At 37.9% G+C, this 24,115-nt stretch overlaps 1 long non-coding RNA gene and 2 gene segments (V, D, J or C); 1 reads left to right on the forward strand and 2 right to left on the reverse strand.

Moving 5' to 3' along the window:
* Window positions 1-4,758: 4,758 nt before the first annotated feature.
* Window positions 4,759-5,233, reverse strand: LOC140551080 (immunoglobulin kappa variable 1D-12-like). The segment is given in 2 exon segments: window positions 4,759-5,057; window positions 5,185-5,233. Coding segments are annotated over 2 exon segments (348 nt in total).
* Window positions 5,234-9,126: 3,893 nt separating this feature from the next.
* On the reverse strand, window positions 9,127-13,391 carry LOC140551315 (immunoglobulin kappa variable 1D-12-like). The segment is given in 3 exon segments: window positions 9,127-10,627; window positions 10,781-13,128; window positions 13,256-13,391. Coding segments are annotated over 2 exon segments (354 nt in total).
* Window positions 13,392-14,002: 611 nt separating this feature from the next.
* On the forward strand, window positions 14,003-16,064 carry LOC140551316 (uncharacterized). The gene is made up of 2 exons (XR_011979240.1): window positions 14,003-14,338; window positions 15,539-16,064. It is a non-coding gene; the product is annotated as an uncharacterized lncRNA (long non-coding RNA).
* The last annotated feature ends 8,051 nt before the right edge of the window (window positions 16,065-24,115 follow it).

Genomic DNA, 24,115 nt, shown 5'->3' on the forward strand with positions numbered 1-24,115 from the left:
TACCTTGGATTCCTAAAAGTGTCCAGATGAAGACAGATAAAGGAGTCATATTTGCTTTCAGATTATGCTTGACTTATGCAGAAATGCTTTCTGTTAATTCAGTTTGCGCTCAGTCATGCAGTGTTAAACTGACAAGCTATAAACACTCCCAGAGCACTGAACCATGAGCTGCCAATGCAAAGTGTCTTCAGCATGAAAATGATCTTCCTGTCTGCAGAAAACATAACTGAGAGGTCTTTTAATAAAAAAAACATGGTTTCACTGAGTGGCCTGATTTAAATAGTCTTTCATTAATGTAACTTAAAATTGTTTAATTATGAAAGTTGTTGAAGCTGAATATTTCATTAGAATGATCTCATAAATCTTCTATAGAGCCAACACTATTTTGAGGATGCTAACAAAACTTATTACTTTTATTTTTTTAATATATATATTATTATCTTGTATCTCAAATGGCAAAGAGTATGTAATGTAGGAACAATACAAATGATAATGTAATTAATAATAATGGTATAGTATCACTTTACTAATGAGAGCACATGTTTGAATGGGCTGCTGCACTCAGTTCTGCTTCATGAACATACAGCCAGTTAAAGGGAAGTGAAAAAGCTCATTCTGAAAATAGTCATATTCAGTTGTCTGTTTTATCTCTTTCACTTTATATATTTATCTCTCTTTGCAGGTGACACTGGGCCCACCCTTAGAGTGTTGCCTCCTCCAATAGGATAGGATAGGATAGGATAGTCCTTTATTAGTCCTGCAGTGGGGAAATTCTCAGTGTCACGGCAGAAAGGGATAGCAAGACACTCAGTTACAAAAATTTACATAAATAATTTACACTATATACACAATATAAATAAGAATTTAAAAAGCAATAAACAATATTATTTACAGCAAATGACTCTTAATTGCACATTGGGTGGGGGGGGGGGGGGGGGATATTGCACATAGCATTCCCTGAACATGAACATGTGTGTGTAGTTAAGTGTGTGTGTATGTGGTCCGCTGGGAGCAGTGCTGGTTGTGGAGTCTGACGGCAGCAGGAAGGAAGGACCTGTGATACCGCTCCTTCACACACTTGGGGTGAAGCAGCCTGTCGCTAAAGGAGCTGCCCAGTGCTGCCAGAGTCTCATGCATGGGGTGGGAGCTGTTCTCCAGCATGGATGCCAGCTTGGCTGTCATCCTCCTGTCTCCCACCACCTGCACTGGGTCTAAGAAGCACCCCAGGACAGAGCCGGCCCTCTTTAAGAGTTTGTCCAGTCTCTTCTTATCTGCCCCAAGAAGAGACTGGACAAACTCATAAAGAGGGCCGGCTCTGTCCTGGGGTGCAGCAAGGGAAGGCTACACTGTTGTGGTGGCCTGACTGTTGCTAAGTGACTGGATGCTAAGCAGGAAGATCAGCCGCCTTTCAGATTTATTGTACTCAGTTCTGAACTGTTGCTCATCCAGTGCTTTACTCTGTGCTTGTTTTAATAAAAGCTGCCTAAATCAAAACTTTATTAAATAACTGTTTTTAAACCGGCATTTATGGTCGCAATCAGAACTGGCTAACACTAAACAACAACAGATATCAGTCCAGTGTATACCACTACATACAGGAATTGATGAGACTGCAGTGTTGTAGGAACTGGGAGCTGAATGATCAGTGAAGTTAATCAGACTGGATATATAAGATATTAAACACACAATAAATACAGATTTTTTTTTTAATGACTGACAAACAACAACAACATTTCTTACTCAAAGTGCAGATGAGCATCATCCAGATGAAGATGATGATTAAAGAAATAATGACTTTTTGATCAGTGATAATGTAGAACAGTTCTAAACTGTGAACTTCTAATCATACCGCAATATCCCCTGTGTGTATGACAATCGTGACGGTATTGAACATTTTTAGATGTTCCAACACCATTTTAGAAACCACAAAACAAGTGTAAGCAGGCAGTGTGTACCGTCAGGCACCAGCAGGGGGCCTGGCCAGCACAGTAGGAAAGCTGGTGGAGCTGGAGCAAAGCACTCCAAGCCCCAGAATCCCCAGCGGTAATCAACGCTGACCAGACCCACCATGTGGGATGGTATAAATACACACAGCCAAACACGATTCCCTGTTGCACCTTTGTAGGGGGGTAAACTGTAACAGTGGGTCTAAGTTGCAAATGGCCAGAAGAGAAAGAGTTAAAAAGGAGAAGAGTCTAAGTTGTGAACAGTGATGAAACGTAAGACTAGAAAAAGAAAATAGTTTGAGTTGGAAAAGGTTTAGATTGCCCTTTGTTTGAATAAACACCACTTCTGGTGTTTTCTTTTCTTGCCCTTTTTCTGTATTGCTTTTAAACAGTTTTTATACTGCTGCTTTTCACAGCTGTGGTGGTGCGGTGAAAATGCACTGGACTTCACCAGGGTTGGGAGTTCAAGCCACCACGTCCAGAGTCTCACCAAGCACCAATTAAAAATATATACCCCAGAAAATGCAGATTCATTAAATGAATAAGTTTATAACTGCATTAACTGCACTTGAGTCCGAACCCCACACTGCACTGTAACAAGACGTTCAAGTGTGTTTGTCAGAGCAAAGTCTGAAACATACCATCAGTTCCAGCTGCAGAAATGCAGTGCAGTGTGACTGAAGGAGGTTTTCATACAGCGCTTTTTCACTGTGTGAACACATAGATATCTGTCTCAGACATGTCTCATTAAAGAAATCGATAGTTAAAAAAAAGTGCGATAAAATGATTTTACTTCAGTATTAATCAGCATCTCATCTAATCTAAACTGTGTGATTGATCAGATCATTATAGGCTGATTTTCAACGTTAAGAAACCTGGATCAGGGGCAAAAAAAACCTGATCAGGACATCCCTGGTAGAGACTGTTAGTTGTATTTAAATATACAACTGTATAAAGATGTTTGGATAAAGGGGATTTTGGTGTGAAACAGATGAACAGTGTCTTAAAATGCATGAAAATTTTCTTTAGTGCTGCATTTGCAGATGCTCTACAGTGTCTGAAAGACCGGAAATGAAACAGCCCTTCTGCTCATGCAAATCTGAGTTCCACAGCATGAACAGACTCACGTCTCCTGAGACTAAGACAGCTGTGTGTGTGTGTGTCTGTGTGTGTCTGTGTGTGAGCTTGAGTGCCTGTTTTATTGATGTAGGCTACACATAAAATGAGCACCGATATCTGAGGGTACTGTGTGGGAACAGATATTAGTGTAATGAGCATGTGTGGTGTGAAACGTGGGAAACTTCTGACATCACTTTAAAAACAAACTCTATACACTCACACACCTGATGCAGATTATTGTTTATGTATTAATAATGTTTCAGAAATGCATTATTAGTGTAAGAGTGAATTCACTATACAGAAGGCTGTCTATGGAGGTCAACACCAAACATGATCTTGATCTGTGAATGACCCCAGCCACCAATACCTTCTCCATGAACAGTCATTAAAGAACCACATTACATTCAACTTTCATTACTCATTAGCTAAATTAGCCTTCAGTGTAAAAATAAACCCTGCAATGTCCTGCAAATAATAAATAAACAATACATTTGCTTTCAGACAAGACTACCACTTCAATACAATAGTGCCCAACTGTAGTACTTGTTTGGCAGTATGATGGAAGTAAACAACTTCTCTAGCACAGTCCTTGGCTCCACGTCATTCTAATTTTTGTCTGTGAACATGCACATCCCTTGCTGATTACCTTAAGGCCATTGTTGTGGAGATACTCTTTGATGATGGCTGTGGCCTTCTTCTCACCACAGCCAAGCAACCAGCCAAAATGAAGGTACAGGTCTACTAGGTGGACTTTATACTATATAATAGTGTCACCAATAGGTCATAAGAAAAATAGGAATTGGCTCTTAACATCTTGAATATATTTGCTCAGGAAGTCGCATGCTGTTTAATGGGACTTAAGGGCAAGTGTGAATGCATGTGGAATAGCATGCAGCATGTAGAGTAATGGATTGATGAAAAGCTTGAACATCAATGGGGAAGGTGTACCAGATTCTGAGTCTGATGTAGTTGAGAGACTTGATACATACTTAACACCATCCTGCATTGGATTATTGCATTATTTGAAGATTATTTAAAAACATACTCTATAACTATGTGTGTCAAGCATTACAATAAAGAGGATTGAAGCGTTCAGCATTGTGTATGTCTGTTCATAACCATGTGATTGATGTGTCGTTACAGTGATTCAGAAATTTTTGGTCAATGTAATAATTCTGGAGGGGGTTGCTGAGTGGTAGCGGTCATTTACAAACCTCACACACAGCATTTTCTTTGGCTACTGTACTTAATAAAATGCCCATTTCCCACAATGCTTTGTCATATTGTCACAAATTATAAATACTGGCCATTGTTATTTAATATATAAAGCGCTGTTCCTTGTGTCCTTAAAAAAGTCATGACCCTAAGAAGGTTGTGTGGTTATGTACTCAGTGATCATCATATAATATGAAATGTGTTGTGAACTTGGATCTGCTCTTGTATTTCACTTAAACCTGAAAATAACTGTGCAGTAAAATTTCAGACCAAAATGTCAACAGATGGACTTAATATATGACTCTCTCATAATGCAAAACTGTTTTCACCTGATCTCCAACATTCTCAGAAAGGTATGTCCCAATGCGTGGGCAATTTTGTATGAGTGTGTGCAGTTCTCTGCACCTGCAGAAGATCCAGCTGCAGCAATACACTCTCTCTATAGCCTGACCAAGGGAGGTTTTTGTACGATGCTTTTTTACTGTGTGTTCCCACCACTATATGCCCCCATGCAGTAATAATCTCCTGCATCCTCAGGCTGGACTCCACTGATGCTCAGTTGAAAGTTAAGTCCAGAATATGAACCACTGAATCGCTCTGGAACTCCAGACTCACGGCTGTTTGCCCTATAAATTAAGAGTCTAGGAGCTTCTCCAGGTTTCTGCAGATACCAGCTCATGTCAGCACCAACTCCACTAGTTCCAGTACAGCTGATAGAGACACTCTTTCCTGCTTCAGCAGACAGAGACGCAGGAGTCTGAGTCTCTTGGTGGGAAACTGCAGTAAGAGGAGAAGAAGAATTTAGAGGATAAATTTAATCTCAGAAATGATAAACAATAGTCATTAAACTGAAGCTGCCCTCTTACCTGACTGCAGAAGAGTCTAGAAATGAATATTCTCTCACCTTGAGGGAAGAAGGTCAGTGTGGTCAGCAGTAGAATCAGTGGGGTCATCATTGTGCAGGGTATGTGAGAGAATCTAAGAAGACTGAAGTCTCCAGAGCTGATCACACCAGCGCTCTTAAAGTGTGTGAAGTTGTGAGCATGCAAAACCTCTCCTCTATCATCTGCACTTCCTGTCACTCACACACAGTAACTCAGGGAGTTCAGAACTGCAGAAACAGCTTTCATCATGTAAATAAGGACGTTTTATTGGGTCTTTTTAGTGCCGTGGTTCTCTTTTATAAACATTCTTTCTGATCCAGACTCTCTTTGCCTCTTTTAAAATCTGTCTTTGCCTTTTATATTCATGTTATAGATCTAAAGAGAGGAAATCATCACTGAACAGTGACTGTCTGTGTCTGACTGTAATTCCTCTTAGCAGTAAAATACACTGCAACACATTTCCATTCACACAGTCTCTCTGCCTATCTATCTATTAATGACTAGTTCATTTTCTTAGACTGTCATTACTACAATGGTGTGATAGGGGGCGACATTCTTCTATAAACTTCATCTTCTCACCAGAGTTGATCAGCATGGTGTGTCAGAATTGCTTGAAGGTTTTTTTACATTGTGATTCAACAAGATTCGCTCTTGGACTTGGACTGAAGGAGGTGGGAAGTTGGAAGTAAGTTCTGGAAATGAGCAGAAATTGAAGCCACTAAAGACAATTAAACATGTTTTATCAAACTCAAAGTAGAAAAAATCAGTCTTCATTACATACACAGTGTTGGTTATATGAAGTGTTTGAGCAAATTGAGATGGCAGGACAACATTTAGATAAAACTGAGGAAGATACACTGTTTAACACTGTGATTAGAACTTAATGTCATATAAATAGATTAAAATCATGATTCAGAAACATCATCTGTAATTTTGTAATGTTTTAAAGGTCAGGAAAGCTGTTATGTAGCATAGCTTTGACAGGTGTGAGTGTTTCTGGGTAAGGCAGTGCAGCTTCAGTACAGGGTTTTTTTGTACGGTCACTGAATGGGGTTGTATCACTGTGGTACACTTTCGGTGGAGGCACTCGACTTTCTGTTGGAAGTAAGTCATTTTCTCTTCATTAAAATTTATGTATTTGATTTGCTATATTATTAAATTAATATTTTGACTGACAAATGAATAGAGACCATATTTAATTTTCTACAGCTTTTAGAAAATTTAGCATGTTACTCCTTTAAGGAGACTGACCTATCTAACCCTGGTCCTTATCCCGACCCAATATCTAATCTAGTTTAGATCCAACAGGAAAATGATGTCAGCAGCAAATCTACAGCAGTGTGATTAGGATGGTCAAGTCAAGTCAAATTTATTTGTATAGCGCTTTTTACAACTGTTGTCGTCACAAAGCAGCTTTACATAATGGTGAGATGGGGTGTATTCTACATGTTCAGTGAACTCTCAGATATGAACTTAGACATGTGAAAAGCATGTTAAATGAACAGATTACGAAACAAACGTATTTACAGAGTTAATTAAAAGCATTTTGATAATTTATTAATGTATTAAGATGCTTCACTGTTGCAACATCATTGAAAATGTATTATGTTACTGAGATTCTAGTAGTAGAGTAGTGAGTACTCTAGTAGTGAATATTAATGTAACCGCCTAAAATATAGACATCAAGGCTTTATTTGTTAAATTAATTAAAAATGTCTGATTTCTAAGTTGTTTATTTTTTTATATTAAGTATTTAGAGTTACTTTACTAATGAGATAAGTTGATCATTTATTGAATAGCGAAGTGTGTTTTTAATGGGCTGCTGCTCTCAGTTTATGTTGAAGGGAAGTGAAAGCCAATTTCAGAGAACAGAAACCTCTAAGTTTCACCTCTCTCTCTCTCTCTCTGTCTCTCTCTCTCTCTCTCTTTCTCTCTCTCTCTCTCTGTCTGCACCTGCGCAGGTGACACTCGACCCACCCTCACAGTGTTGCCCCCCTCCAGTGTGGAGCTGCAGCAGGGGAAGGCTACACTGGTGTGTTTGGCCAACAAGGGCTTCCCCTCAGAATGGAGGCTGAACTGGAAGGTGGACGGTAGAAGCGAGAGCACAGGTGTGAGCTCAGGGGGTGTTCTGCAGAAGGAAACCGGCCTCTACAGCTGGAGCAGCACTCTGAGCCTCACTGAGGAACAGTGGAGGAGCACAAAAGCAGTGAGCTGTGAGGGCAGCCAGGGTAGCCAAAACCCTGTCACCTACAGCCTGACCAAACAGCAGTGCGCTGACTACTGAGAGTGTTAAACACACACACACACACACACACACACACACACACACACACACACAAAACATCTATCAATGTGCACTAGCTTTGTAAAAGTGTTTCTGTAGTCATGAGCTCATTTTCCAGCTGCAATTCAGATTTGATTTTCACCATTTCTGACCTTCATATCCATTCAGCGCTTTAATGCTGTGCTTTACTAAATATTTACCTTAATAAAATCTTTCTGAATCAAAACCATGTTGGATTCTGTGCAATTTTTTACTTTTTTACACACCTTAATAGATATAAAATAAATGAATCAGGATGTGATTAAAAACAGACCTTCAGCTTTAATCAAAGGGGCTTTAACTAATTAACTAATTAGAAATCGAATACATTTTACACAGTCCCTCTTTTTAAAAGGCTCAAAACTAATAGGACAAATGATTAGTAGTAGTTTCATGGTGAGGTGTGGACTGCTTAAGTCAACAATGTGGTACATCTTTAAAAAGGAAGGAATACTCTGGTGAGCTCAGCAACACCAAGAAAACCCCAAAATATCTATAATACCACAGTAGATAGCTAAAGTAGACAAATGCAGAATTTAGAATAACAAAAACTGTCAACGTACAAATACATTTGAACCTGAGACATTAGAGAGATTGTTTTTTAAATATCAATTATATAAAGATTTTAGGATTATAGCAAGGTTTACTTGTGTTACTGTTCTAGAAATCTGAATTTCACACCATAAACATGCTCAAGACAGTGTGTGTGTGCACCTTATACTGCATATTATATTGATATATAGCCATGGGAACAGACTTCGGTTACATATTGGTAAAAAAATAATAAATCTTTTGGACTAGTAATTAGTCATAACATTATGACCACCTGCATAACATTGTGTAGGTCACCCTTGTGCTGCCAAAACAGCTCTGATCCATCGAGGAATGGGTTCCACAAGACAGCTAATGAGCTGGATCGTCTTTAAACAAACATTCCCGGCACATACAAGGCTGCATTATCAAGTGTAGTGATGATGCTACTGTCTCTAAAAACATCAAAATACACCCCAACCAGAAGCTATGGATGACTGCAGAGATGAGAATGTTTGCACTGTCCTGTCTGTTTACTGTGTCTGATGTCTGTTGTATTTATTGTGTTATTCTGATTCCATGTTTGCACATTAATGTTTGCACCTTATGTATCTGTACTGTATTGTTTTATTCCATGTTGCACCATGAAGGTCCTGGAGGAATGTAATTAATAAATAAAAAATTTCGCTCCACTGTGTACTTGTACTTTAACAGAATGACAATAAAAGTCTCTTGACTTGACTTGACAGCCAGCATTGAATGTTTTCAGCATTTTGATGTTGTGCTGCAGGAGCTCTTTTGGGGGATCAAAGTCCAGATGGACTAGTCTTCGCTAACCATACACAACAAGTAGTCTTGGGCGCCCACAACACTGTTGCTGGTTCACTTATTGTCCTTCCTTAGAGCACCCATTTGGTAGGTTCTGACCACTGCATACTGGTGTAGCACCTGTGCTTACTAAAGGAGTAATAAAAGTGGCACTAACATCTATCTAGGTCCGGTCAGCAGTGTGCCTTAAAGTCAGAGAAGACTTGACGGGAAGTTGAAGGATTAACACATTTATTGCTTTACAAGCGATGCAACCAAAAATTCTAATTTATGACATAAAGAAAAATTATTAGATATAATTTTAAACAAATGAAGAGATGTTTTGAATAGGAAAGGTTGAATAAGTCCTTTAAATGAAAAAATACACAAATAAATAGAGTTCAGTTTGTATCCTTCAATAGATGTAGCAAAGGAATTATGCTGTTTGTGACTGTGTCTAAGAACTGTCTATCGGGTAGGATGAATAGTATGCTTAAGCAATAAGCAATTGGAGATATATGAAAGTTCCTTTACAGGCAGTCGTACAGTAGGTCACACAGCCTCTACAAATTCTCACTTCTCACATGGCTGGCATGGGCTTCTAAATGACATATAGGGTTATAGTAGCTCCATAATTCACATGGGTTACACTGGGAACACTCCACAAGACCTGCTGTTCTGCAGATGGTCTGTTTGTCCAGCCACCAAATTTTTACGTTTGCCCATTTTTTCGAGTTTGAATTACATTGCAGCCAGCCTGCTTGCAAGTGCTTCTTCACAAAAAGAGCAGCACAAGGAAGGGAGTCTCACTCTGATTGTGCCTTCACAAGTGCCCAAACAGAAATTCCATCTTAACTCACCAAAATAACTAAAGCTTTGATTTCCATTTAAAATGCACTTAAATCTCCTGTTGTGCTGTTTTTGTCACAAGAATTATTGACATGAAGTACATTTTTGATCAAAACATCTAGGATCTCCTGGAAAAACATTGCCATGTGTGACAGTCTGACATAAATGTTTTGTGATTTTTAGGTGGAAAAGGGTACTTCAAACTATTAAAACATCCTGCAAAATTGGCCTAGGGCTCTAAAGGTTAGTGTACCATTTACATTAGATTGAATTACAATTGGTGAACTGTTCTAAAACAGGTTTCTGCTGGATTGTCTGTATGTAGACTTTTGGCCTGTGCTTCATGCCACGATCTTCCCTGTATGTATGACAATTGTGACGGCATGACTGTTGAGATTGAGATTGAGATTTTTTTAGGTGTTCCAACAGAAAAAAACTTAAATGGACTAAAGTTAAACACCACAGTAGAAACCACAAAACAAGGTCTATGTGAATGCAAGTATGTTTGTCAGAGCCGTTTCTAAAACATACCATAAGTTCCAGCTGCAGAAGTGCAGTGCAGTGTTTTTGTACAGCACTTTTTCACTGTGTAAACACCCAGCTACCACTGATCTTATGTACACTCATACAGTAATAATCCCCAGCATCTTCTGCCTGGACTCCACTGATGGTCAAAGAGAAATCAAGACCATTCCCACCAGATGAAGGATGACCACCACCACCACTAAATTTTGAGGGAACTCCAGAATTTCTTTCATCTGAGTAGTATATCAGAAGCTTGGGTTCTTCTCCAGATTTCTGAAGGTACCAAGATGTATAATAACGACCCTTGGAAACTGTCCCTTGCTCATTCCTAAAAACAACTGTGTTAGTTTTGCAGTCAATAGTGACTGAATGACCTGGATGAGCTGATTTAACTGCAGACTGAGTTATCACAACCTGTCCCAAAGATCCTGCAAAGACACAAAAAGGCATAATGGATAAAATAGTGTTAATTAAAATACTCTCACTTCTGTACTTTATTTGACAATTCTACAAAATATTAAGATTAAAATGAATATTTTTGTATTGAGATAGCAATAACATAACTAGATGAATTGTCTTACCCAAAGCACATGTTAAAAGCATCCAGATAAAGCTGGTGATTAAAGTCATGATGGCTGTTTGATCTATGGACAAGTAGAAGAGCCTTGTGTGTTAAACTGACATCTGAGATATAAACACTCCCAGAGCACTGAAGCATGAGCTGCCAATGCAAAGTGTCTTCAGCATGAAAATGATCTTCCAGACTACAGTAATGGGGAGAGCTGTAACAGAGACTTATTCATTTTAATTTTACTGTACATGTTCATACATGGCATTTCATTTTCTGAATTAACGTTATTATTTATACAGTTGTTGACTAATCTCATTTAGCTTTTCTTTGCTTTGGTAACAGTTTCAAAGAACACTTTCACACATTAGAGATTGTTAGGGTCTTTGTTCATTATCCACATTTTTAAAATTCTAATTTATTTAATAATTATGACCTGTATTAGTACAGAATTGGCCTGATATAAATTACAGTCACAAAAAATATTAATCGTAGTAAATAAATTAAAATATTTGTTGTAGTGTCTTAAATGATGTGCTACCAGTTTTCTTCTGTTTTTGGTGTGTTGACTTTATTCGCAGTTAATGCTGATAATAATTCAACTGGATTTTTGAACTATAGATGTCTTTATTATGCATTATTTCACATAATTCAGCTTGTCCCAATGTTTTGAGGTTGATTGTCTTTAATCAAATGTATTATTCCCAACAACCTGTGAAGTTACTCACTGTTTTGAAAAGGCTCAAAACAATGTCAAAGCTACATCCCTCATTTCAGAGGTTCAAAGGTCATTATTATGGGATAGCAAGACTATGTAGTACACACACACACACACACACACACACACACACAGACCTTGCTATCTAATATAGCTGGGTGATTTTTGTATGACACTGTTTCACTTGTTTCACTGTTTCACTGAGCTTCCACTGATCTTATGTGCACTCATAAATAATAATCTCCAGCATCTTCTGCTTGAACTCCACTAATGGTCAAAGAGAAATCAAGACCCACCAACTGTATAACTGCCACATCCTGTGAACGTATGGGAAAACTTGTCTAGCCATCACAGTCATTGTCAGAGTGACTTAGATTCTTGTGCTTACCCTGTTTCTAACCCATCACCTTCACCTGTGGATGAAGATTATCAATGTTTTTCACCTCTCAGTGGTGGCAATGTTATCACTGATCAGTTTATCTTGTACAGGCAATAATTTAGTGAGTTGGTAATATTATGGATCTATTGTATGATAGAACCAATTTTACTGTAATATCAGACTGAGGAACAGCTTCATTCCGGAAGCTGTAAGACTTTTAAACGCCACTTAGTGGAACCACTGCAACGACACTTTGACGACACTAGTCACTTTAAACACACTCTGCTGCTACCTTCTCCATTTACTTCTCTCTGTATTTTATTTTCATTTTTACATATATTTTTATATATTTATGTATATTTTATTTATTTAAGTACTGCTTCTGGGTAAAACTGGGTCCTTGGGTACCACAATTTCGTTCCACCCCATGTACCACATGTGATGCGAATGACAATAAAGTCTCCTTGAATCCTTGAATCCTTGAATCCTTGTGGTAACAGCTGTGCTTTTGTTAGAGATGTTTAGATGGAAAGGCTTAATCCAATTTCTGTACCCCAAACATACTGAAAATGCTGAAGTTTCACCCTTGAGTTTAAGAGGTGTAATGTTTTACACCTTCTTTATCTCCTCTTTATATATCAGCTAGAACTCATTTTTGTAATTACTTTTAATTTAACTGAGAAGTTTACATCTGATCAATCTCTGGTGATTTTGCTGTTTGTTTTGCATAATGTTGCTTAAATATAACTAGCAAAGTACTGTGCACATGTGTATAATATGAATGAATGTATGAAATTAATATAAATGTGTGTGTGTTTGCAAGCAATTTTGCATGAGTGCATGTATGCAGTTCAGCTCTGTAACTGTTGTCATAATTTTCCCTCGGCACCTGCAGAAGATCCAGCTGCAGTAATGCAGTCTCTCTATAGCCTGATTGAGGGAGGTTTTTGTATGACCATTTTTCACTGTGTGAACGCTGGACCTGTGTATGCCCCCATGCAGTAATAATCTCCTGCATCCTCTGGCTGGACTCCACTGATGCTCAGTTGAAAGTTAAGTCCAGAATATGAACCACTGAATCGTTCTGGAACTCCAGACTCACGGCTGTTTGCCTCATAAATCAGGAGTTTAGGAGCTTCCCCAGGTTTTTGCAGATACCAGCTCATATCATCATCTACTCCACTAGTTCCAGTACAGCTGATAGAGACACTCTTTCCTGCTTCAGCAGACAGAAACGCAGGAGTCTGAGTCTCTTGGTGGGAAACTGCAGTAAGAGGAGAAGAAGAATTTAGAGGATAAATTTAATCTCAGAAATGATAAACAATAGTCATTGAACTGAAGCTGCCCTCTTACCTGACTGCAGAAGAGTCTAGAAATGAATATTCTCTCACCTTGAGGGAAGAAGGTCAGTGTGGTCAGCAGTAGAATCAGTGGGGTCATCATTGTGCAGGGTGTGTGAGAGAATCTAAGAAGACTGAAGTCTCCAGAGCTGATCACACCAGCAGTCTTAAAGTGTGTGAAGTTGTGATCATGCAAAATCCCTCCTCTATCATCTGCACTTCCTGTCACTCACATACAGTAACTCAGGGAGTTCAGAACTGCAGAAACAGCTTTCATCATGTAAATAAGGACGTTTTATTGGGTCTTTTTAGTGCCGTGGTTCTCTTTTATAAACATTCTTCCTGATCCAGACTCTCTTTGCCTCCTTTCAAATCTGTCTCTGCCTTTTATATTCATGTTATAGATCTAAAGAGAGGAAATCATTACTGAACAGTGACTGTCTGTGTCTGACTGTAATTCTTCTTAGCAGTAAAATACACTGCAACACATTTCCATTCACACAGTCTCTCTGCCTATCTATCTATTAATGACTAGTTCATTTTCTTAGACTGTCATTACTACAATGGTGTGATAGGGGGCGACATTCTTCTATAAACTTTATCTTCTCACAAGAGTTGATCAGCATGGTGTGTCAGAATTGCTTGAAGGTTTTTTTACATTGTGATTCAACAAGATTCGCTCTTGGACTTGGACTGAAGGAGGTGGGAAGTTGGAAGTAAGTTCTGGAAATGAGCAGAAATTGAAGCTACTAAAGACAATTAGAAATGTTTTATCAAACGTACAGTAGAAAAAATCAGACTTCATTACATACACAGTCTTGGTTATATGAAGTGTTTGAGCAAATTGAGATGGCAGGAGAAGAACATGTAGATAAAACTGAGGCAGATACACTGTTTAACACTGTGATTAGAACTTAATGTCATATAAATAGATTAAAATCATGATTCTGAAACATCATCTGTAATGTTTGTTTTAAAGGTCAGGAAAGTTGTTATGTAGCATAGCTTTGACAGGTGTGAGTGTTTCTGGGTAAGGCAGTGCAGCTTCAGCACAGGGGGTTTTTGTACGGTCACTGAATGGGGTTGTATCACTGTGGTACACTTTCGGTGGAGGCACTCGACTCTCTGTTGGAAGTAAGTCATTTTCTCTTCATTAAAATGTAGAATTTTGTACAAAATGTAAAAATACAATTCTAAAATTATATTATATAAGGTATTTCAATTATAAAAAATGTACATATATAAAAATGATAAAAAAAAAATCATTTTGAAATAACTCAAATTTATATCAATGAGTTATATCAATATTGTTGAAACAAAAACAAAAGATTTAACAACATGAACTTGATCGGATAGGATTTATTTGAAATAAAATTCTTTAATCATCATTAACAAGTAAGTGTTTGATATATTTGATTTGCTATATTATTAAATTAATATTTTGACTGACAAATGAATAGAGACCATATTTTTTTCTACAGCTTTTCTAATATTATATTTATATTTATGAGTTATGTTCTTCATAAATAGTATTTACTTACAACAAAGCAATTTAAACCTTTATTTTGAGGGTTCCTTTTAATTTATAATTACAGATAATCGAATGTTTTATAATCTAAATAATCTTTTGAAGAACATATCTTGAAGATGTACTGATGATACATAACTTGCATTAGGTAGATGTTTTGTTAATATGTTATATAAAGCAGACTTAGCATGTTACTCATTCAAGGAGACTGACCTATCTAACCCTGGTCCTTATCCCAAACCAATATCTAATCTAGTTTAGATTCAACAGGAAAATGGTGTCAGCAGCAAATCTACAGCAGTGTGATTAGGATGGAGAGATGGGGTGTATTCTACATATTCAGTGAACTCTCAGATATGAACTTAGACATTCCAAGTGAAAAGCATGTTAAATTAACAGATTATGAAACAAAAGTATTTACAGAGTTAATTAAAAGCATCTTGATAATTTATTAAATGTATTAAGATGCTTCAGTGTTGCAACATCATTGAAAATGTATTATGTTACTGAGATTCTGTTGAGTATTAATGTAACAACCTAAACCAGCCTTTGTTAAATTAATTAAAAATGTCTGATTTCTAAATTGTTTATTTTTTTATATTAAGTATTTAGAGTTACTTTACTAATGAGATAAGTTGATCATTTATTGAATAACAAAGTGTGTTTTTAATGGGCTGCTGCTCTCACTTTATGTTGAAGGGAAGTGAAAGCCAATTTCAGAGAACAGAAACCTCTAAGTTTCACCTCTCTCTCTCTCTCTCTCTCTCTCTCTCTCTCTCTCTCTCTCTCTGTCTGCACCTGCGCAGGTGACACTCGACCCACCCTCACAGTGTTGCCCCCCTCCAGTGTGGAGCTGCAGCAGGGGAAGGGTACACTGGTGTGTTTGGCCAACAAGGGCTTCCCCTCAGACTGGGCTCTGAGCTGGAAGGTGGACGGTAGAAGCGAGAGCATAGGTGTGAGCTCAGGGGGTGTTCTGCAGAAGGAAACCGGCCTCTACAGCTGGAGCAGCACTCTGAGCCTCACTGAGGAGCAGTGGAGGAGCACAAAAGCAGTGAGCTGTGAGGCCAGCCAGGGTAGCCAAAACCCTGTCACCTACACCCTGACCAAACAGCAGTGTGCTGACTACTGAGAGTGTTAAACACACACACACACACACACACACATCTGTCAGTGTGCACTAGCTTTGTAAAAGTGTTTCTCTAGACATGAACTCCTATTCCAGCTGCAGTTCAGATTTGACTTTCACCATTTCTGACCTTCATATCCATTCAGTGCTTTAATGCTGTGCTTTAATAAATATATTCACCTTAATAAAATCTTTCTGAATCAAAACCTGGATTTTGTGTGGATAATATATTTATTATTATTATTATTATTATTATTATTATTATTATTATTATTTAAGGTCAGGTCCATAAGTAAGACCTTCAGCTTAAATCCACTAATAACTAACAGGACAAATGATTGATAAGTAGTTTCATGGCCAGGTATGCACTGTTTGCTTAAGCAAACAATGGGAAGGTGCTCAACAGCTAGCAGAAGATTTTACGGACATCTTCAACATCTCTCTGAGCTGATGCTTCAAGACCATCATTATCCCTGTACCAAAGAAGTCTCCAGTGTACTGCCTCAATGACTACTGGCCTGTTGCACTCACTCCCATCATCATGTTGCACCTTTTGTTCCTGAAAAAACGCAATTTCATTCCACTATGTACTTGTACAAAGCTGAAATGACAATTAAAGACTCTTGACCTGACTTGACTTGACTTGACTGAGGTTCAGAGGTCAATAATACATGCTGTATGTTGAGTCATTGTTATGGGACAGCAAGTCTGTGTAATACACCCACACACCTTGCTATCTGATATAGCTGGGTGATTAAAAGTGTACTGTTCATGAACCTGAATTGAATTTAAATAGAGGTGTTTTCATGGTTACTTGAAAATAGAGTTTATTTCAACATATTTGAGATTGTTCATTCGCAGGTTTTTGTGGGAGTCATACCTTTCAATGTTCATGAGATTTTCCTGATTTTCTGTGATATCCTTTTTTTGTAAAATGCTACAACAATATAAAAATTCTTTATAAAAACTATATAAGATACTCTATAATAAGAACTAGAAAAGCCATTAAATTGAAAGCTTTTTTAACAGGATTATTTTTGCAAAACATGCACAAATAATAATTCTGAGGTGCAGTACAGTATGACTGAAGAAGGTTTTTGTATGACAGTGTTTTACTGTGTGAACACCAAGCTTCCAGTGATCTTATGTTCACTCACACAGTAATAATCTCCAGCATCTTCTGCTTGAACTCCACTAATGGTCAAAGAGAAATCAAGACCCACTCTCTGTATAACTGCCACCTCCTGTGAATGCAGAAGGAACTTAAAACGTAGTGGAGAATATGAGCTTCTCTAGTTGTTTGGGCATACCAAGATATTTAGTAGTGTTAAAATGCAGAGCCAGATGGAGCTCTGTAAACTTCAGTTTCGGATCTGACCAAAGCTGAACTGACTTCATATCAGACTGAGTAACAACAACTTCTCCAAAAATTCCTGTAGAGGAAGAAAAGGAGGTTTAGTGTCTAAATTTGAAAAGAAAAAGAAAAAGATCATTATAGAAGATGGATAAAGCAGTGATATTAGCTTTCAGATTATGCTTGACTTGACTTACCAACACTCAGCCATGCGGTGTTAAACTGACCAAGCTAAAACTGACTCATCCATGAGCTGCCAATGCAAAGTGTCTTCAGCATGAAAATGATCTTCCTGTCTGCAGAAAACATAACTGAGAGGTCTTTTAATAAAAAAGCATGGTTTCATTGAGTGCTACAGTACAAACTTTAAACTGAGATCACAACTATTACTACTGTGTGCTACTGTGCCATAAAACAGAGAAGAATGACCTTCTGACCTCATTTAAAAAGTGTTTCATTACATTACTTACATTACTTAATACCAATGGTGTGTGTAAAATGTGTGGGTTTAGCAGATACAAATACTTAGAACTTCCACTAGATCTGCTACTTCAAATACTTCAATACTGAATAAAAACAGATTGATCATCATTTTGAATTTGGTGAACTTTAGGTTCGACTTTGGCTAATCTACTGCAAGACCAAACTATTGACGCATACCACAGAGCTTGAAGGGTGGATGGTAAACATATTTTACAAATGAATACGCACCGATCAGCCATAATATTAGCACCACCTGCCTAATACAGACTAAGTCCGTCCTGTGCAGATCTAACCATTCAAGGCATGGATTCCGCAAGACCTCTGACAGTGTCCTGTCGTATCTGCAGATTGTGTATAACAGAATAAATGTATCAATGTCACATAATTAGGGCACAAAATAACAGTAACTGTAACCTGTTACAATTACGATGAGAAGGTAAGTAATTAGATTAGAAGTACATTAAAAACTGAGTGAATTGCAATCAGGATTACAATTCAACCTAAAAAGACTCACTGTCAGGCACTCTGTTTCGCGCCCTCCCCTGGGACGATGCTAAACCTCCGACCACAGGCCCAAATAAGTACTTCTGCCTTGTTTATGTCCATGTGTGTTTAGCTCATGTGAGTCGATTCATGTTCATTTGGTTCATGGGTTACACCTGGGACTGGGGCGTACTTAAGGAGCCTCTACGCCATCGTTCTCTGCCGAGAATTGAGTTGTCTGGAACCTCTAGGACGCCCTGAGGTTCCCCGCACGTTTCCGTTGTGTTCAAGTCAGCTCCAGTGCTTTACCCATGTTCAAGAGCAGGTATCCCTGCTACTCACACGACTAGCGAGGCTCGCTCACTTCATGTCTGGATTCTCAGGTTATCCACGTTCAAGCAAGGTGACCTGCGCTTGTGGCAGCACGCTGCTACTTCAAGGTTAGGTTGGCCTTGCCGTTTGGTCTAGCGGCTGGTTCCCCAGCTCTCCTTGTTTGTGTTTGTGTTTGTGTTTTGGTTCACGTTGAACCCCTATCACCCAGGCCCTACCTGTAGGATTTAGTTCTAGTTCCCATTTGATTTTTCCCCTGTTAGTTGGTTTTTCCCCTTTATGCCTGCTCAGCTCCCAACTACTCCCAGTCCCAGGGTTTGTTGTCACATTGGTCTGGCCTAACACGCCATGACATTCAGTTTGAGCGAATGTGTGTTTGTTAGATCCTGCTGTTGATGTTCGCTGTGACTTTGTCTTTTTGTTTTTAATTATGTACATGGAGCTAGTTGGATGCAACAGCGCCCCCAGTGGAGAATCTTGAGCTTTCCTTTTTGCATGGCATGCTTTGATCTTCAGCATGAAAATAACCTTACTTTTTAAAGCAAAAATAAATGTAATCAGGCCTTCCAGCAGTAAATATTATTCCCATTATTAGGAAGTATTTGAAGGTAAAAGAACTATCATTGAATCCTTGTAGATGGGCTAGGACTGCTGTATGATTTGCTGACTGCTAGACACTGTCTTTCAGCAGTGGTATACATATATAATATAGTAAACCTGGAGTTTGTTTGGTAGACTGTTTAGGCTTTGTTGTAGACACATATGAATTTATGAGTTTCATACGAATTATATAAATAAAGTTTTAAGAATCCTAAAAATAAAAAGTTATATGATTTTGTTACTTTCACATAGTAATCCTTTGGATTACGGTACAATTCTTGAACAGGAAATAATTCGGATTCCACTGTGGACAAAGATAATCAATGTTTTTCACCTACTTGTCAGTGGTGGTTATATCATCGCTGATCAGTGTATTTTGAACAGGCTAAAATTACCAATCAGTTGGTAATTTCATTTATCACTGGTTGCACTTTCATTTATCATCTGCACTTCCTGTCACTCAGTACCTGATACACAGTAACTAATGAAGTTCTGAACTGCAGAAACTTCATCAGAAATTGAACATACTAAAGACAATTAGACATGTTTTATCAAATGTACAGTAGAAAAGACTTCATCACATACACAGTGCAGCTTCAATGCAGGAGATTTTTGTACCATGATGGAATGGGGTTGGATCACTGTGGTACACTTTCATAAAACAATCATGAAAACATTTTGAAATGAGTCATATTTTATATAGATGATTCGTATAAATATACTTGATTCAGACTGATTTACAGTTGAAACCAGAATTTAGAATAAATTTGTCCTGTTTTAGGTCAATTAGGATTTCCAAAATTATTATTTGCTAAATGCCAAAATAATGACAGAGGGATTTTGTCAAGGCAATTGGTATTACTTTCTTTACTAACTATGACTTGGGTCAAACGTTTTGGATATCATTCCACAAGCTTCTCACAATAGTTAGCAGAAATTTTGGCCCATTCTTCCTGACAGAACTGGTGTAACTGAACCATGTTAAAATAGTGTTCTTGTGCTTGCAAGGTTCCCCCTTTTTCCTCCAAACATAATGATGGTCATTATGGCCAAATAGGTAATTTTACTTTCGTCAGACTACAGGACATGCCTACAAAAATTAAGGTATTTGTCCCTGTGTGCATTTACAGACATTAATCTGGCTTTTTTATGTTTCTTTTGAAGTAATGGCTTCTTCCTGGCAGAGTGGCCTTTCAGCCCATGTCGATACAGCACACGTTTCACTGTGGATAATGACGCACTCTTACCAGCTTCAGCCAGCATCTTCACAAGGTCTTTAGCTTTTGTTCTTGGGTTGATTTGGGCACATTTTGGACCAAAACATGTTCATCTCTGGGACACAGAACCTGTCTCCTTCCTCCTCCTTGCGGTATAATGGCTGGACATTCCCATCTTGTTTGTACTTGTGTATAATTGTTTGTACAGATTAACAAGGCACCTTCAGCCATCGGGAAACTGTACCCAAGGATGAGTCACCATTCTCTTACTAAAATCTTGGCTGATTTCTTTCAACTTTCCCATGATGTTATGTATGTTTCAGGTGTGCCTTAAAATATGTCCAAAGGTGTGTCTCTAATTAACTCAGATGTTGCCAATAAACCAGAAGCTTCCAAAGACATGAGATTATCATATGGGCTGTCCCAAATTGTTTATTGTTTCAAATGTTTGTTTTTTTTAAATACATAAGTCTGTCTCTAGGATTTTATGTTTTATATATTATATATAATATATTATATATGTATTTATATACATATCTTGTATATAATCTAATATGTGTTATTTGCTATATTTGTTTTATAAAGCTGTTAGCTTTTCTAATAACAGTTATTATCAAAATGTTTTAATCCTTTAATTTGAGGGAAGTTTGAGTATCGAGTATCAAGAACATTTCAGTGAACTTGCAGTAGTGAATGTGAATCTTTTGAAGTAAATATCTTGAAGACGTACTGATGATACATAACTTACATCAGGTAGATGGGTTTTTTTTTATATGTTAAATAAAGTAGACTTAGTATGTTACTCTTTTAAGGAGACCAACCTATTAAACCCTGCCCTTAACTTCAGCCCAAAATCAAATCCTAACCTTCATCCTAGCCATAATGCTAATTTTCGCACTAATCCTAACCTCATCCTTCATCTAAACTCAAAAACTAACCCTAACCCTCGCCCTGGCCCTAATCCTATTGCTAGTCCTGGTCCTAGCTCTAACTTTAACCTCATCCCAACCCAAGACCTAATCTTAACCTTCAATCTGGTCCTTATCCCAACCAAATATGGTAAGATGTGTATTCTACATATTCAGTGAATTCTCAGATATGAATTTAGACACAAGTGAAAAGCATATGAATGTAGAAGATTATAAAGCAAATTTATTTAGTTATAAAAAGTCTCTTAATTATTTTTTAAACATATTAAGATGCTTCACTGCAGCAACATCATTAAAAAGTTATTATATTACTGGTCTGTTAAGTATTAATGTAACCTCTGAAAATAAAGTGTCATCAATGCTTTATTTGTTAAAAAAATTAAAAAGTTTTAGAGTCTCTTTACTAATGAGAGAAGTTGATTATTTATTGAATAACGAAGTGTCTTTTTAATGGGCTGCTGCACTCAGTTCTGCTTTATGAACACATAGCCTATTTCAGAGAACTGAAACCTCTGAGTTTCATTTCTCCCTCTCTCTCTTTCTCTTTCTCTCTCTCTCTCTCTCTCTCTCTCTCTCCTTCTCTCTCTCTCTTTCTCTCTCTCTCTCTCTCTCTCTCCTTCTCTCTCTCTCTCTCTCTCTCTCTCTCTCTGCATCTCTGCAGGTGACACTCAGCCCACTCTCACTGTGTTGCCCCCCTCTTCCAGTGTGGAGCTGCAGCAGGGGAAGGCTACACTGGTGTGTTTAGCCAACAAGGGCTTCCCCTCAGACTGAAGGCTGAACTGGAAGGTTCTATCAATGTGCACTTGCTTTGTAAATGTGTTTCTGTAGACATGAGCTCATTTTCCAGCTGCAGTTCAGATTTGACTTTCACCATTTCTGACCTTCATATCCATTCAGTGCTTTAATGTGGGGCTTTACTAAATATTTACCTTAATAAAATCTTTCTGAATCAAAACCATGTTGGATTCTGTGCAATTTATGGTATTGACACTCAGCCCGCTTCAATAAGTATTGGTCCATAAGTATTTGGACACTTTTTTACACACCTTAATAGATATAAAATAAATGAATCAGGATGTGATTAGAAACAGATCTTCAGCAGAAACAGATCAAAGGGGTTTTAACTAATTATCATCTTTAAAAAGGAAGGAATACTCTGGTGAGCTCAGCAATACCAAGAAAACCCCAAAATATCTATAATACCACAGTAGATAGCTAAAGTAGACAAATGCAGAATTTAGAATAACAAAAACTGTGTCAACGTACAAATACATTTGAACCTGAGACATTAAAGAGATTGTTTTTTAAATATCAATTATATAAAGATTTTAGGATTGTGGCAAGGTTTACTTGTGTTACTGTTTTAGAAATTAAAATCTGAATTTCACACCATAAACATGCTCAAGACAGTGTGTGTGTGCACCTTATACTGCATATTATATTGATATATAGCCATGGGAACAGACTTCGGTTACATATTGGTAAAAAGAATTATAAATCTTTTGGACTAGTAATTAGTCATAACATTATGACCACCTGCATAACATTGTGTAGGTCACCCTTGTGCTGACAGAGCAGCTCTGATCCATCGAGGAATGGATTCTACAAGACAGCTAATGTGCCGGATCTTCTTTAAACAAACATTCCCGGCACATACAAGGCTGCATTATCAAGTGTAGTGATGATGCTACTGTCTCTAAAAACATTAAAATACACCCCAACCAGAAGCTATGGATGACTGCAGAGATGAGAATGTTTGCACTGTCCTGTCTGTTTACTGTGTCTGATGTCTGTTGTATTTATTGTGTTATTCTGATTCCATGTTTGCACCTTATGTATCTGTACTGTATTGTTTTATTCCATGTTGCACCATGAAGGTCCTGGAGGAATGTAATTAATAAATAAAAAATTTCGCTCCACTGTGTACTTGTACTTTAACAGAATGACAATAAAAGTCTCTTGACTTGACTTGACAGCCAGCATTGAATGTTTTCAGCATTTTGATTTTGTGCTGCAGGAGCTCTTTTGGGGGATCAAAGTCCAGATGGACTAGTCTTCGGTAAAAACACACAACAAGTAGTCTTGGGCGCCCACAACACTGTTGCTGATTCACTTGTTGTCCTTCCTTGGAGCACTTTCAGTAGGTTCTGACCACTGCATACTGGTGTAGCACCTGTGCTTACTGAAGGAGTAATAAAAGTGGCACTAACATCTATCTAGGTCCGGTCAGCGGTGTGCCTTAAAGTCAGAGAAGACTTGACGGGAAGTTGAAGGATTAACACATTTATTGCTTTAAAGAAAAATTATTAGATATAATAGAGCTCTTTTAAACAAATGAAGAGATATTTTGAATAGGAAAGGTTGCATAAGTCCTTTAAATGAAAAAACACACAAATAAATGGAGTTCAGGATCCAAGATAGAGCCCGGTTCGTATCCTTCAATGAATGTAGCAAAGGAATTATGCTGTTTGTGACTGTGTCTAAGAACTGTCTACCCGGGTAGGATGAATAGTATGCTTAAGCAATAAGCAATTGGAGATATATGAAAGTTCTTCTGCAGGCAGTTGTACAGTAGGCCACACAGCCTCTACAACTTCTCACATGGCTGGCATGGGCTTCCAAATGAGATATAGGGTTATAGTAGCTCCATAATTCATATGGGTTACACTGGGAACACTCCACAAGACCTGCTGTTCTGCAGATGGTCTGTTTGTCCAGCCACCACATTTTTACGTTTTGCCCATTTTTCCGAGTTTGAATCCAATTGCAGCCAGCCTGCTTGCTAGTGCTTCTCCACAAAAAGAGCAGCACAAAGGAGAGAAGTCTCACTCTAAGTGTGCCTCCACAAGTGCCCAAACAAA

The sequence above is a fragment of the Salminus brasiliensis genome, chromosome 3, assembly GCF_030463535.1.
Source record: "Salminus brasiliensis chromosome 3, fSalBra1.hap2, whole genome shotgun sequence".
Lineage (NCBI taxonomy): Eukaryota > Metazoa > Chordata > Actinopteri > Characiformes > Bryconidae > Salminus > Salminus brasiliensis.